Below are 14709 nucleotides of genomic sequence, written 5' to 3' on the forward strand. Positions count from 1 at the left end.
GGGTTACGACAATTCCTGCTAGGCTCTGTGGAAACTGTAGAAGGCTTTCCTCCCTCCCGCACCACAAAGACCCATAAATGTCTCCCCATAACCCTCTCTGTAGCCCCTCCTCCTCCTTACATCTTGTCTTCCAAAGCATGCGTTTTTTCTATCCATGTCTCTCCTTGCTGTTTGCTCTCCCACAAGCGCTAGATGGAGTGGAAAGACTTTCTCTAGCTGTGCCCCCATGAGAAAAGAGCAGCTCTTTCGATGGTCCATGCAGCTATAACCCATTTTTTAGCAGCCATGTTCTGTGAAATGTGCTCCTCTCCCTGAACAAGATAAATCTTGTGAGGAGAGCTCCCAGCATACTTCCTATAGAGGCCTAGATGTGTTCTAACATCACCAGGCAGAGAATCAGGCAGTCAAGAATCTACTTTCCATATACTTAATCTGCCAAGTGCAGTGCTCTCTGTCCTACAAATATTGCCCACCCATGACCCTCCTGTCTGTGGAGGAGGCCAAAGCATCTCTCTCTGCCTCAGCCCTTACCCCAAGGGATGTAACAGAGGGGAGAGTTGGCAAAATGAATGGAATTGCAATTTGTAATCCCATTCTCCTGATCACTTAGGCTTGACTACTCAGTTGCCAGAAAGTGGATGCCCTGTGGTCCCTTAGCAACTGAAAGGCAGCCATCTGCTAGCAGAATACTGGTATTGTGAAAGGCAGTAGACTCTAGGGTGAAATCCTGGTCCCCTTGAGGTCAATGAGAGAGTTATCACTGACTTCAGTGGGATTAGGATTTCAACCTACTGTTCAATATCCCCACACTCACCACCACAAGAGTGTGGTGAAAGCTGTGAGTGGGGAGGCCATCCCCCAAATGCCACACTGCTCCTAATTGCAGAAGTGTCAGAAATATACACGCCAGGGGTAATATTTTCAAAAGCACCTAAGTGCCTTAAAAATGGGACTCTTAAGTCACTTAGCTGCTTTTGAAAATTTTGCTCTAGGAGAAAAGGAGAAAAGTAAAGTATCGGAAAAATTTACCTAGATACCATTTGTGAAATACATTTTAGAAATGCTTATACATAGGAGAGAAAAAATTACTCGCCAGCGTTATTACAAGAAAACTATTAAATATTAATTTAGGCCCCAATTCAGGGATGCACTTACGTGCTTAAATCCGTCCTTATTCAGGAAAGCAGGCTTAAGTGCTGTTCTCATTAGGGATGCTTTCCTGAATAGGGGTCTTAGTTTTCCATAAGAACTAAGTCTTTGTAAAAACTGTTTGTGTACTATTCAATGGGATAAGTCTGAATTTTTGTTTTAAAAAGCATTTTATTTAGGGATTTAAGTATTTGCTTAACTTCTTTAATAGCTGTTCTAAATGTAGGACAAGTGCAGCAGGGAAATTATATACAGATAAACATGTAAACAATCTGTAGATGTAGTGCCAGTGGCACTAAGAATTTTTTACTGCAGAGTGAGTAATAAATACAATATTTATTGTCCCAGTTTGGTGACTTCTCTTATCTCCATCACATCAGGGTAGTTGATGGCCGGAACCTGATGCCTTTACTACAAGGAAAAGTTCAACAGTCAGAGCACGAGTTCATGTTTCACTACTGTGGGTCATACTTACACGCGGTGCGATGGCACCAAAAGGACAGTGAGTATAGACACTCTCCCCGTGAGGGATACAAACTCTAGCAAATATTTTCTCCTCATAGGAGCAGTCATCATAGCAACCCTAACTGATTGCTTTTTTGCAATAATACTTAGGCCACTTAGTACACTGGCAACTGAATGACAAAAAAATTGTCTTTCAGAGGTGTTAAAAAAAACACACACCCCAAAAGACAAAAGTTTTGCCGACGACATGTGCCAGTGTGAACAGCGCTTTGTCGGCAGGAGTGGTCTCCTGCTGACAACGCTAATGCCGCTTGTTGGGGGTGGAAGATTTTTGTCAGCAGGATAGCCGACAAAGAGCAGCTACACTGTGCGCCTTTTAGCAGAACGGCTTGTCGCTAAAAACTGTGTAGTGTAGACATAACCTCAGTAAAGTTGTCTGTGCTTGGTCCAAGTTCTGTGGAACCTATGGATTGACTCTGAGGTTCTTGTCAAGTCAAAACTGGCATGGAAGTTGTAATGATGTCTGATGCCAGCAGAAGGTGCACCACTACGAAGGACTCTTTACAATCAACAGAGAAAAGATGTAAGCAGAAGTTTAATGAAAACACGTACTGTACCATCCTACAGAAGTTTTCATCTCCACAATGTCTAGTGCCTTCAAAATCAGTATCTGTTCTGAAGGATTTTAAGAAGCCTTGTAACCTTGTATATTTTCGTTGGTAAATGTCTTTGTATTCCTTAAAGGAGCACTCTCAAATACTATAGTGCTATGTTATACTCATCATTTGGTCCCTATATCTGGTTTCTCTCCTTCCAGGTGGTGCACTGTGGAAGGCTCATTATGTGACCCCAATATTCCATCCAGAGGGTGCTGGAGCATGTTATGGAAGAGGAATTTGCCCATGTTTTGGGGAAGGTGTAACCCATCATGACCCCCCTTTACTCTTTGATCTCTCGAGAGACCCGTCTGAGGCCAAACCTCTATCACCTCACACTGAGCCCCTGTTTGACACAGTAATAAGCAGAATAGCAAGAACTGTTCAGGAACATCGCCAGACGCTGACTCCAGTCCCACAGCAGCTCTCTTTGTATAACATTATATGGAAGCCCTGGCTGCAGCCGTGCTGTGGGACATTCCCGTTTTGCTGGTGTGATGAAGGTGACAGTGCCCACCCTGCTCTGTAAAATAGGTGGTGGTTCATAAAACCCTGCAACTGTGAATGCTCTGCTACAGTCAATGTGTAATAACATCATTTCTGAAAAATCATGTCTCCTTTAGGCCAAATTATCCCTTAAATATGCTATTCTACTGCCCTCTCTCTCTGGGGAGCAAAGAGGCTGTAAGTGGGGATAAGGAGGTTATGATCGTGCTTTCTCCCATTCGCTCTCCACTACTAGTTAGGTGCATAAAGTGCACTCCATGTACACATAGAATAGGACCTGGAGAGACTGTGCCTTCTAATATGTATTTAGGAGCCTCGCTTTAGGAACCCAAGTCTGAATATTTTGGCCATAAGGCATCCAGATACAGTGGCATCTGTGTTACAATTACTTCCTTTTCCCAGCACATCACTGCCTTGCAGAGGTATAACTCCATTCTCTGTTGGGCATTTAGCTATAGATAAATATTTGAAACTGTCAGAGAGATATACACAAGAAAAAGTGAAATTGGCTTAGGAAAGAACCAACTGCAATTTTTCAACAACTTTTGAACAAACTGCAGCTTTAACTGGATAACAGTAAAGTAAATGATCATGCATGCCAGAAAGCAGAATATTGCTCTTTGTGCAAATGACAATAAAAAGAAATCTTAATCATTACTAAAAGCAGCTTTTGGTTGGTGAGCAAAGGGTCCTGTTATAGTTTGTAACTGCCAGTTTTACTAATAAATGATGCTAATAAAAATGTATAAAATAAACAGTGATGTGTGGTGTTATATGAATCTCAATAGAATAGCCTAGATACATAGGCGGCAAGTTATATGGGCTCGTTGTGTCCATGCTCCAGGAATATTCAGGGCCAGGGGCCCTGCTCTACCAATATTTGGAGCTGGGTCTCTCCCCCGGCCCTGCCTGAAGTGGGCCCCGGCCCCCACCTGCCGTCCCCCATGCCCCAGAGCGTCCCTCGCCCCGGAGTGTTTGAAAGCTGCGCATGGCTCTCCCTTCCCTGCCTGCCTAGGCTTGCTGCTGGCTGCTGTTGCCTATGGCAACAAAAGACGCTGGTGGCTGCTGCACTGTGGAGGGGAGGAGGCACACACATGCTTTGCAGCCCTCCCCTCAGTTAGCACCCACCAGGAGAAGACCTGATCATCTGCAGTGGACCTCACTCACCTGAGCAGCTGCTGGGGCTTCGGTGAATGTTTGACCCTGTAATCTGCACCCCCCAGCCACCACTCCTGCCCTATGCTGGGCAAGGGGCAGTCCCATCCCCAGGGCCAGTGCTACTATTTAGGCAAACTAGGCGGTTGCCTAGGGTGCCAAGATTTGGGGGCACCAAAAAGCGGTGCCCCCAATTTTTTTTTACAGCGTTCCTACGCCCCCTCCCCGAGCGCGTGGTCACCGCTCCACTTCTCTCACCTCCCAGTTTTGCCGGCACAGGGGCCCGAGGACAGCAACAGTGGGGTTCGGTGCCCGGAGTGCTTCACGCCAATAAACATACCGGGGTGGAGAAACAATCAAAGTTTATTTGAGATCTCAAAGTGGTGCAAGGAGACAGGCAAGTCTCAAATCGAGCACACCAGCAAAAACAGTTTCTCTCTTCTTTATACATTTTACAACTAAGCCCCCCCTCTCTCCCCCTCTCTACCCCCCTCCTCTACTCCCCCACCCCTCTCTACCACCCCTCCTCTACTCCCCCTCCCCTCTCTACCGAAGGCATGTTTATACATTTAAGCAACTAAATCATTCTAGGGCTATAAATCTAGCTTGTTAGTAACTTCTCCCTAAACAGTTATTTGGTCCTGTTTACCCTTAGTTCATTACCCCTTCCCCAGCTAGAAACGTGCAAACCTCATCATTATTGTTTGGTACCTGGCATGAGCAAGGTCGTAATTGCTAACTGGCTATTTACACATTCCAATTCTTGTCCTTGGTTGTTAAGGTCGATTAGAGTTAAACATGGAAGGACAGAGTTTAAACATGGAAGAACTCTGGCTCAGGCAGGCATAGTAACCCCAACACCAGGCTTGCAGCGCCAATCAGCTGTTTGGCACCGCAAGCCTGGGAGGGAAGGAGAATTAGAGCACAGGCGGCGTGCTCAGGGAGGAGGCGGAGCAGAGGTGAGCTGGGGTGGGGAGCTGCCGCATGGCTCCCCGGGGGGGGGGGGGGGGAGCTGCCGCGGGGGGGCGCCTCAGTGAAGGGGGGAGGAGCTGCTGCAGGCGGGGGTGCCTCAGGGCAGGGGGAGCGGGGAGCTGCCGCAGGGCTGGGTGGGGGGGTGCAAGGTGGAAGTTTCGCCTAGGGCGTGAAATTTCCTTGCACCAGCCCTCCCCATCCCCCACCCCCAGTGAGGTTATGGTGAGGGACAGCAGGGAAGGAAGGAAGCCACATGTGATGGCAGTCCCCTCCCTCCCCCCAGCACCCACCCACTGCAGGGGAGATGTGGTGGGGGGTTTCCTGGACCTGAGCAGTTGGGGCTTGGGTGAATTTTGTGATACCCTGCCCTCCCCCACCCCACAGCCACCATTCCTGCCCCATGCTGAGCAAGGGGCAGCCCCATCCCCCACCTCCAGTGAGGCTACAGTGAGGGGCAGCAGCAGGGGAGTCCACATATGATGGCAGACCCCCGCAGTACCCACCATAGGGGAGGCGAGGGGTCTTCCTGGACCTGAACGGGGCCCTAGGAGCATGTGCAGTGACAGTGGTGCAGAGTGAGTGTGCCGTGGGGGAAGGGAGGGAGGGAAGAGGAGGGGTCCCTCACCCGGAGCTTGCTGCTGCCAACGGGGAGTAAAGGGGGGGGGGGGGGGAGTCCTCTCTGATCCTAGCCCTGGAGCAGCCTGTCTGCACCCCAAGCTCCTCATCCCCAGCCCTGCCCCACCCCAGAGCCTGTGCCCCCAGCGCCCCAACTCTGAGTCCCAGCCCTGAGCCCCCTCCTGCACTGTGAACCCCTCATCCCCAGCCCCACCTCAGAGCCCTCGCCTGAGGGGAAAAACACACAACTTAAATTTGGTGGTCAGTTTGGGGTATGATCGTATTTAACACAATACTTGATTATTTTACACCCTTTAAAGTATATAATTGGTTGTATGCAGGTGTTACGAAGTGGAAATGTTCTTCATGTTTTCTCTGAATACTGTGTGGGTGCCTCAGTTTCCACTATGCATTTCTTAAGGATCTAGGTGGTGGGATAAGGGTGTGTGATTGTTGTGGAGCCCTAGAGGACCAGTGTGATGCCGTTTGCACAGAGAATGGCCGACACCCTGTCTCCTGGCAACTGATGGTCTGGGCCCCTCCCCTGCAAGGTGCCAACTGAAGGTGTTGGGGAACAAAGAGATCAGGTGGCCTCCTTGCCCAGAAAAGAGACAAAGGCCAGAGGAGGGGCTGGAGGCAGTGTCAGTTTGGAGCTGGCTGGGGAAACAGGGAGAGGCCCAGAACTTGGGTCTGGGCTCCCCACCCCCAAAGATGGACCTGACTGAGGGGTCCTGTTTTCTGTACCTACACAAGCTCTGTTTCAGACTGTGTTCCTTCTGTTTTACCGGCTGGCTGACAGTCAAGTCTGACTGCGGAGTTGGGGTGTAGGGACCTCTGGCTTCCCCAGGAGCCTCACCCGGGCGGACTCGCTAAGGCTCTACAACAATCACACACCCTTATCTCACCACCTGGAACCTTAAGAAATGCATAAGGGAAACTGAGGCACACACACAGTGTTCGGAGAAAACATTAAGAACATTCCCACTTCGTCACAACAGGTACAACAAAATATAATATATTGGAGTGTGCGAGTGCTGCTTCTGACTTTCCACTTTTAATTGACCCTTGTAATCTTGTGGCACCAGTGCGCTGTAACTTCATTTTATCCCAGCAACAAATTCTTGATTTGTAGGACCACTAACAATCAACAATGGATAAATTCTTAATAAAGTTACCCAGAGAAAAAGAAGAAAAGGGTAATTCATTAAGTGACGGACTGAGTTCGTCACCCAGCTTTCAAACTGAAGTCATACAAAAGAAAGATGTGGCAAATCTACAAGATAAGAAAAGGAGTTTTCAGCAGTCTTGGCTATCAAGATTTAAGTGGTTGGAGTACAATAGCAAATTAAACAGAGCTTTTTGCTCAGTCTGCAAAAACTGTTCTGAAAAGAAGATCTTAATATTTTCTACGAAAGCTAAACCAACATTTATTTCATCTGGTTTTCAAGATTGGAGACACATTGAATGGTTTTACATCACACACAAAAATCCGCCTGTCACAAGGAAGCGGTAATGAATTATGCTGCTCTGCAATCACAGGTAAATATTTCTGCCCTAATGTCGGCCAGTTACAGAAAAGAATCACAATCAACTAGGATTGCACTGCACAACATTTTACCAGTGTTCAGTACCTAGCTCAACAAGGAATAGCATTATGTAATGACATAATGAGAGTGATTCAAATTTGATGCCGCTCTTGTTGCTACGCAGTACAGATTCTGAGGAACTGAGACAGTGGCTTAATCGCACAAAATACAAGTGGCTGTCACATGAGGTTATTAACAAAATAATCGAAATTATGTCAATGATGGCGCTAAGAAAAATTGTGCAAAAGATAAAGGCTTCTAAGTTTTATGTTGTCAGAAATTACAATTCTCCTGAAATTATTTTACACAATTCCGACTACAACCTGCGCCGCTGAGCAATCATTCAGTTGCTTGCACCGATTGAAAAATTATTTGCGAACGACAGTGGGCCAAGAACGTCTAAATCACTTGGCATTTCTGTACGTTCATAAGAACTCTACCTCTGAATTGGACATTGCAAGTCTCCTGGATGACTTCATTTCAAGAACCAAACAACAACAAAAAGTGTTTGCTGCCTCCTGAAGAACATTGCAAAAGAAGGGAGTATATTTGTTTTAATTTTAGAAAGTATTTACTTTTGAGGGTTATTGATCAAAGAGTGCTTGGTTGTTTCCATATTCAAAAGAGTATTAATAACGTTGATATTCTTAAATATTTTTTTCTTACGATAGTGATATTGTGCAATAAAGGGAAACTGTTAAACACTTACTGTTTCCATTATTTTTACATTATTTAATAAAATATATATCGGCTTACAAGTCGGGTGGGCGGGCGGATGGCCAGGGGTGGGGGACTGGACCCATTCTGGGCACCACCAAAAATTATACAAACCTGCCGCCCCTGCCTAGATAGGATGTCCTGTAAAAGTATCTTTCCAGCATTTTAAGAAAATAGTCATAATACTCAGCTAACCAGGAATTTGTGTAAAACTTTAACAGCAGTTGTGTTTGCTAATCCTGGCAATGGTTACCCTTGACCCACTGTGCAAAGGACTAGGTAAGGGGGAGGAGGGATGGCTGAGGAAAAGCAGCAGGACTGGTTTAGCTATGTGTAAGGGGACTGTTGCCCTTGGCTAGCTTCCAGCACTAAAAGGGGAAGGGTCGATGGCAAATCAGGAGCCTGAGACTGACAGTCCCCAGGAACAATGGGGAGAGGCCAATGCTCCAGATCAGCCTGATTGACAGGGCGGGCAGGCTAATCAGAGAGTCAGGAGGCCGGGGGGGTCCCTCCTCCATGTGAACTGGAATTGCCTGTGTCAGACAGAGTGGGGCCGAGCTAAGGAGAGAACGGGGGTCCAAGTTAAGCTGCTGGAAGCAGAGCTGCAGCCCCAAAGCCAGAGCACAGCCCAGAGAGAGCAGAGCTGCCCTGGGAGCAGAGCTGCAGCAACCAGAGCCAGAGAGGCCAGAGAAGCAGCCCAAGGAGCTGGAGGCAGAGCAGCAGCAGCAGCTGTGCTGAGGCAGAGTGGAGCTGGAGCTGGAGCAGTCCAGAGCAGGTGCGGTGAGCAGCTGGGGAGAGGAGGGGGACCCTGGGCAGAAGGCCCAGCGCAGGGAGACGCCTCAGCCAAGAGGCCTTGCAGGCCAGACTTGGAGGGGGGATCATAACCCCGACCGGGCAAGGGCACGCTGGGAAAAAGGGTCCTGCCACCTAGAGCCTGAGAGCGTGTGGCCACCACCAGAGCAAGTGTCCGACCTGCAGCATCTCTGCAGCACAGCCAGGGCCTGAGAAGGAGCCTGGGACCTACAAGGAACAGACTGTGAACTGCCCTGATGTTCCAGACACACTGTTTGTGATGTTCCCTGCCACAGAGCGGGGTGATTTGTTTTCCTTTAACCTTTCCCATTTTCCCTTATTCTTTTTTAAAATTAATTGTTAAACAACTTGTATTTGCTTTAAATTGTGTGAAATGATCAGTGGGTCAGGGAGGTGCACAGTGCAGAGAGAGTACCCTGGAGTGGGGACACCCTATCCCCTGTCCTGGGTGACCACAACAGGGTTGGGGGTCAAGCCCCCCAGGAATCCTGGGCCCAGCCTTGTCAGGGTTTATGAGGACTCTGCCAGACAGAAGAGTGGAAGGGGAGTCCTCAAGGGCAGGGAGGCCTCTGGGTAAAGGAAGTGGGAGCGAGGACTCAGATCCTTTCGCTAGCCCACTTCACGGGGTAGTGCAGAAGCCAGGAAAGTTCCCCACAATAGTGGGACCATTCCCCCGCTTACATATGCCACTTTCTGATAAGCAGCACTGATCCACTAGGATGTGTCTAACACAGGGGTCGGCAACCTACGGCACATGTGCCAAACATGGCAGGCGAGCCAATTTTGAATGGCACGTGGCTGCCTGCCACGACCCCCAGCCGCACTCAGCCCCCCCACCCACTGCTCTCCCCTGCTGGGGCAGGAGCTTCGTCTTGCAGCAGCCAAGCTCCCCCTCCCTCCCCCAGCCGTGGTGCAGCCTGCTTTCCTGCCCCTCCTCCTCTCCTTCCGTGCACCGGCCCTTGCAAAGGGAGGGGGGAGGAGTGGCAGCGTGCCCCCCGAGGCCCCGCTCTCCGGCACGTGGCAGTCCCCCGGCTCCTTGCTAAAGCCGGCCCTGGGTAAAGGAGGCAGAGAAGAGGTAGGGACGGGGCCTTGGGGAAGGGGGTGGAACAGGACATATCTAGGGTTACCATACGTCCTCTTTTTCCCGGACATGTCCGGCTTTTCAGCAAGCAAACCCCCGTCCGGGGGGAATTGCTGAAAAGCCACACATGTCCGGGAAAATGGCCGGCACTTCCTCTCCCCCTGTGGCTCTGCTCCACTCCTCCTCTCAGATTTACAGAGCCAAGCTGCCCGAGCAAGCGCTACTGGCTTCAGGCAGCCTCCGGACCCCGAGCCCCCAGCCAGGCACTTCTCCTACCCGGCTCCAGCTGAGCTGCTCCCACGGTGCAAGGTCCAGAGGCAGGGGGGGTGCTGCCTGAAGCCGGTAACGCTGGCTCCTGCAGCTCTGCTCTGTAAGTCTGAGGGGGCGGAGCCGAGCAGCTCGGCTGGAGCTGGGGAAGGGACGTGTCCAGCCAGCTCTGGGTCCTGAGGTAGGGGAGGGCTGCCAGAAGCCAGCAGCTCGGCTCTTACAGTCTGAGCTGGGAGGAGCAGCTCAGCTGGAGCCCAGGTAGGAGAAGTGCCTGAAGCCGGTAGCACTAGGGCAGCTCGGCGCTTAAACAGAGCCGAAGAGTCAGGGAGCAGCAGCAGTCACCAGAGCCTGCTCTAAGGTAAGCCAGGGATGCCAGCAAAGCTGGGAGTACCATGCGCCGCTGATTGCACAGGTGGGGGGCAGCGCTGGGGGAGCTGCTCCGGGGAGTCGCCAAAAAGCACTGACTGGTGGGGGAGGAAGGGAGGGCAGTGTGAAAAAGGCAGGAGTGTGCCGAGGGATCAGAGCTCTGGCTGCGATGGGCATCGGGCTGCCTTGCCTGCAAGTGGATCAGAGCTCCTGGGGCTGGGGTGTGCTGTATGGCACTCAGCTCCCCATTTGTGATGAGACACAGCAGTGTGGTGGATCACTGCGAATTGATGAAGAGTGTGACAAATTCTGTGCTGAAGTGAATAATATGTACAGCAGATGCTTAGAATATTTGGAGATGTGGCTTAGACCCCTTGAAGACTTCTCTTGTTTCAGGTGGATTACCCTGAGTGAGACACCGAATTGGAGTGATGTGGAACCTTGTATCAAGTACCTGACCGATAAGGGGATGCAAATTGATGACGTGAAGTGTTTTGATCAGTTCAGCAACCTGAAGAAGTTTACAGAAAGTTGCAACAGTGATGAAGAGTTCAGTAATTTGCTAGCACACCAGAAGTGGACCAAATATTTTGAGAAATCCAAAAACATTGAGTGTCATTCAGAACTGTTAAAGATTGCACAGTTTTTCTTTGCTATTCCTTCTCACAATGCAAATGTAGAGCGAATTTTTTCACTGATGCAAAGCCAGTGGACAAAGGAAAGGACCAACTTGAATGTTGAGTCGTTGAAAGGAATTCTACTTGTACAGTACAACTTCAGACAAACTTCTTGTAAAGACTTTCATGCCTTCTTAAAGAGCAATCAACCACTGCTGAGAAAAATGCGATCTGCAGAGAAGTATGCGTGGGCACATGAGGAGAAAGAAAACTGAAGAACTGGTGAAAGGAAAGGACTCACTACATATAAAGAATTACGTTTTAGAATTAAAGAATTAAATAGCTCAAAATGTCCGGGATTTTACCCGGCAGGGAGTAGAACTGGGTGCTCCAAGGCATCTGGGGAGCTGGGAAACAGAACAGTGTGAGCTGCGTGTCCTGACCGCTCCCAAAAACGGAGCGCTGGGGCAGATCCTCCACTGAGCAGCTTCATTAAAGTCATGGGAGTCTATACTAGTGGAGTGCCTGACTTTAGAATTGGTGCAGTTGTTTCGTGTGGCTGGGAGGGAGGAGGGGGAATGTGGGGTGCTCAGGAGAAGGGGCGGAGACTTTGGGGAAGGGGTTGGAATGGGGGCAGGGAAGGGGCGGAGTTGGGCGGGGCCAGGGGCGGGGAAAGGGGTGGGGCGGGGGAGGGGAAGGGGCGGAGTTGGGGCGGGGCCGGGGCCCCGTGGAGTGTCCTCTTTTTTCAATGTTCAAATACGGTAACCCTAGACATATCCCTTCCAGCACCCCCATGAGCCGAGCACCCCAGCCTTCTCCCCTGCACCCCCCCACTCCCCCACACCCAGCCTGCTGCCCTGCACCTCCACACACACCCCAGCCCTCTGCCCTGACCTCTGAAGCCCCCCCACACCCCCAGCCTTCTGCCCTGCACCCCCACACACCCCTCCAGCCCTCTGCCCTGACCTCTGAAGCCCCCACACCCCCAGCCCTCTGCCCTGAACCTCCACAAACCCCCAGCCCTCTGCCCTGACCTCTGAAGCCCCCCCAGCCTTCTGCCCTAACCTCTGAAGCCCCCCACACCCTCAGCCTTCTGCCCTGCACCCTCCACACTCCTCCAGCCCTCTGCTCTGATCGCTGAAGCCCCCCACACCCTCAGCCTTCTGCCCTGCACCTCCACAAACCCCCAGCCCTCTGCTCTGATCTCTGAAGCCCCCCACACCCTCAGCCTTCTGCCCTGCACCTCCACAAACCCCCAGCCCTCTGCCCTGACCTCTGAAGCCCCCCACACCCCCAGCCTTCTGCCCCGCACACCCCTCCAGCCCTCTGCCCTGACCTCTGAAGCCCCCCACACCCACCCTTCTGGGGGTGTGGGGGGCTTCAGAAGTCAGACTCCACTCAACCCGCTGCCGGCCTAGGTGAACAGAATGCCAGGCTGGCAGCGAGCTGAGCAGGCTGATGGCGTAAGATCAGCATTTTAATTTAATTTTAAATGACGCTTCTTAAACATTTTGAAAACCTTGTTTACTTTACATACAACAATAGTTTCGTTATATAATATATAGACTTATAGAGAGAGAGAGACCTTCTAAAAAACGTTAAAATTGATTACCAGCACGCGAAACCTTAAATTAAAGTAAATAAATGAAGACTTGGCACACCGCTTCTGAAAGGTTGCCTACCCCTGGTTTAACAAATCAAGGAGTGAGAAGAATCTCAGGGGAAGGAATAAACTTGAGACGAGGGTTTGTTTTTCATATTATTAAAAAGGGTTTGGGTTTTTTTTAATTGGATGCTGAGTCTTGCTGATTGTTTTCTGTGTCTTGCTGGCTCTTGGGGGAATGAATTTCTGATTTGTGTTAAATTTGTATAAGTAAAAGTGGTGATTTTATTGAATGGAATTAGTTTTTCCTGATGATGCCTGAAGACATTAAACAAGCCTTGAGGCCCAATTCTATATTCTTCATGCACAGGAAAAGTTCCCATTGATTTCAATGAGAATCCAGCCTTCAGAAGGAGCTGGGGATTCAGCATGTAATAGAAAAAAGTATTGTGCCTGTAAAAGCAGGTGGTTGTGCAAATTCTGCATTTGGTATCTTAGGGCTAGCTCCACAAAGGACTTAAGCATTGCAGTGCCTAACTATTACATGCCCTGCTGCCCAGTGGAATTCACAGCCCCAAGTTAGGTGCCCAGGCTCCCTATACAGTGCATGGGGAGAATTAGGCACCTAAGAATTGGATTCTCAGAAGCCAGCAACATGAGCAGGGAGCCGCTTAAGGTATTCAATAGGAAATGCTGAGGAGAAGAATGGGGTCTAAGCCCTCCCTCTCAAAGATAGTTAGGGGCATAAGTCCAGGCTGGAGGAAGTGCCTCTTCAGTTGAGATTCACAATATAAACCCTCTGCTGGAATTAGCTGCCTAGTCCCTTGCTCACAAAAAAAGGGTGGTGATGCCAGTGCTGAGGATATCCTTTAAGTCAGTGATTAAGACACTCATCCAGGATGTAGGAGCCCTGGGATCAAGTCCCTGCTCTGAATCAGGCAGCGCAGGGTTTTGAAAACAGATCTTCTCCATCCCAGGTAAGTGCCCTAACCACTAGGTTATTGGCTATAACAGGGTGGGCTTGTTACCCCAAGGGTTTTCTCTGTGCTAGAGTTGCCTCAGGAATACCTAGAGGACACGGCACATCTGTCCAATAAGTTATTGACACAAGTAGTATTTCTAAAACAACACTTTAGTAGCACAACAATCCCTCTAATACACCAATCCCTGTCAGTAGGCTAAGAGCATCCCAAACCACAATAACATACAGTTGGAAGTGATGCTGAAGTGGAGATGCCTTGCTTCTGATGGCCAGTCTTCCACAGGTCATTGACAGCAGCCTTCTTGCAGTACCTAAGCATCTCTCAGGTCAAGTTCCTCAGGTTTCTCTTCATTCTTTTTCTTTTCTCAGGTTCCTCTCAGGTTTCCTTCAAGTTTCTTATTGTCACCTTTATCTCTTTTTCTTACCTTCCCTCACCTTCTCTATCTCTCTCTCCTTCCTACACACACAGGCTCTTTTCCCTTTTATTTACACAGCTCACTTCTCCTGTTCTACACTGCTCTCTGCTCTCCTCACATATACTGACCCTCACTCTCTCACTGGCTTACTCACAAACTCCTTGACAGATTGATAGCTCTGGCTCCTCTGTGACTCTCTCACTAACACACTCTGACTCTTATACCACACTTTTTTATCTCACTTTTGCTTAATATCTTCTCAGAGCCCTTGGTGCCTGTGCCAATATTGTAACGTAGTATCTAAATGCTCCCAACCTTATAATTAACTGCCTTACCACTGCTTGTTATTTTCCCTGCCAATTCTTGGTGCTACGTGCTCCCCTACCTTCAGCTAAAGGTGGACTGGTACCTCTTTGCTTGCCTAGCACAAAATGGCGGCAAGGTAACAAAATGGAGTAACTTTGGTTTTCTGGCATTGGGCTCTCTTTCTTTCCTGACATGGGATAGGTGCTTAACTCCAGGAGAGGATTCACAGCTGAGAAGCTGAAGTAAATGGAGACTCCTTCCTCTGACCCAGACTTCAGTGCCTAGCTATTTTTGAGGGGAAGGGTATCGACCCTCACCTCATCCCCAACATTTCCTATTGGCTAGCTAAAGTGACTCCCTACTTAGTGTGCCAGCTTTTGTGGATCCTATTCTTAGGCACTTACCTCTATATGCATTGTACAGGGAGCTTGGGATC

General features: G+C 49.5%; 1 protein-coding gene across 2 annotated transcripts in view; it reads left to right on the top strand.

The window, feature by feature from the left end:
• LOC128825664 (arylsulfatase D-like) overlaps window positions 1-3532 on the top strand; it is a 33819-nt gene extending 30287 nt beyond the window's left edge. For both annotated transcript variants that reach the window (XM_054008366.1, XM_054008374.1), the window contains exons 9-10: window positions 1530-1651; window positions 2432-3532. In XM_054008366.1, coding sequence (XP_053864341.1) covers window positions 1530-1651; window positions 2432-2799 — 490 coding nt within the window. In that variant the 3' untranslated portion in view covers window positions 2800-3532. The remainder of the gene's footprint in view (window positions 1-1529; window positions 1652-2431) is intronic.
• Window positions 3533-14709: the final 11177 nt, after the last annotated feature.

This window comes from Malaclemys terrapin, chromosome 1 (assembly GCF_027887155.1).
Source record: "Malaclemys terrapin pileata isolate rMalTer1 chromosome 1, rMalTer1.hap1, whole genome shotgun sequence".
Taxonomy (NCBI): Eukaryota; Metazoa; Chordata; order Testudines; family Emydidae; genus Malaclemys; species Malaclemys terrapin.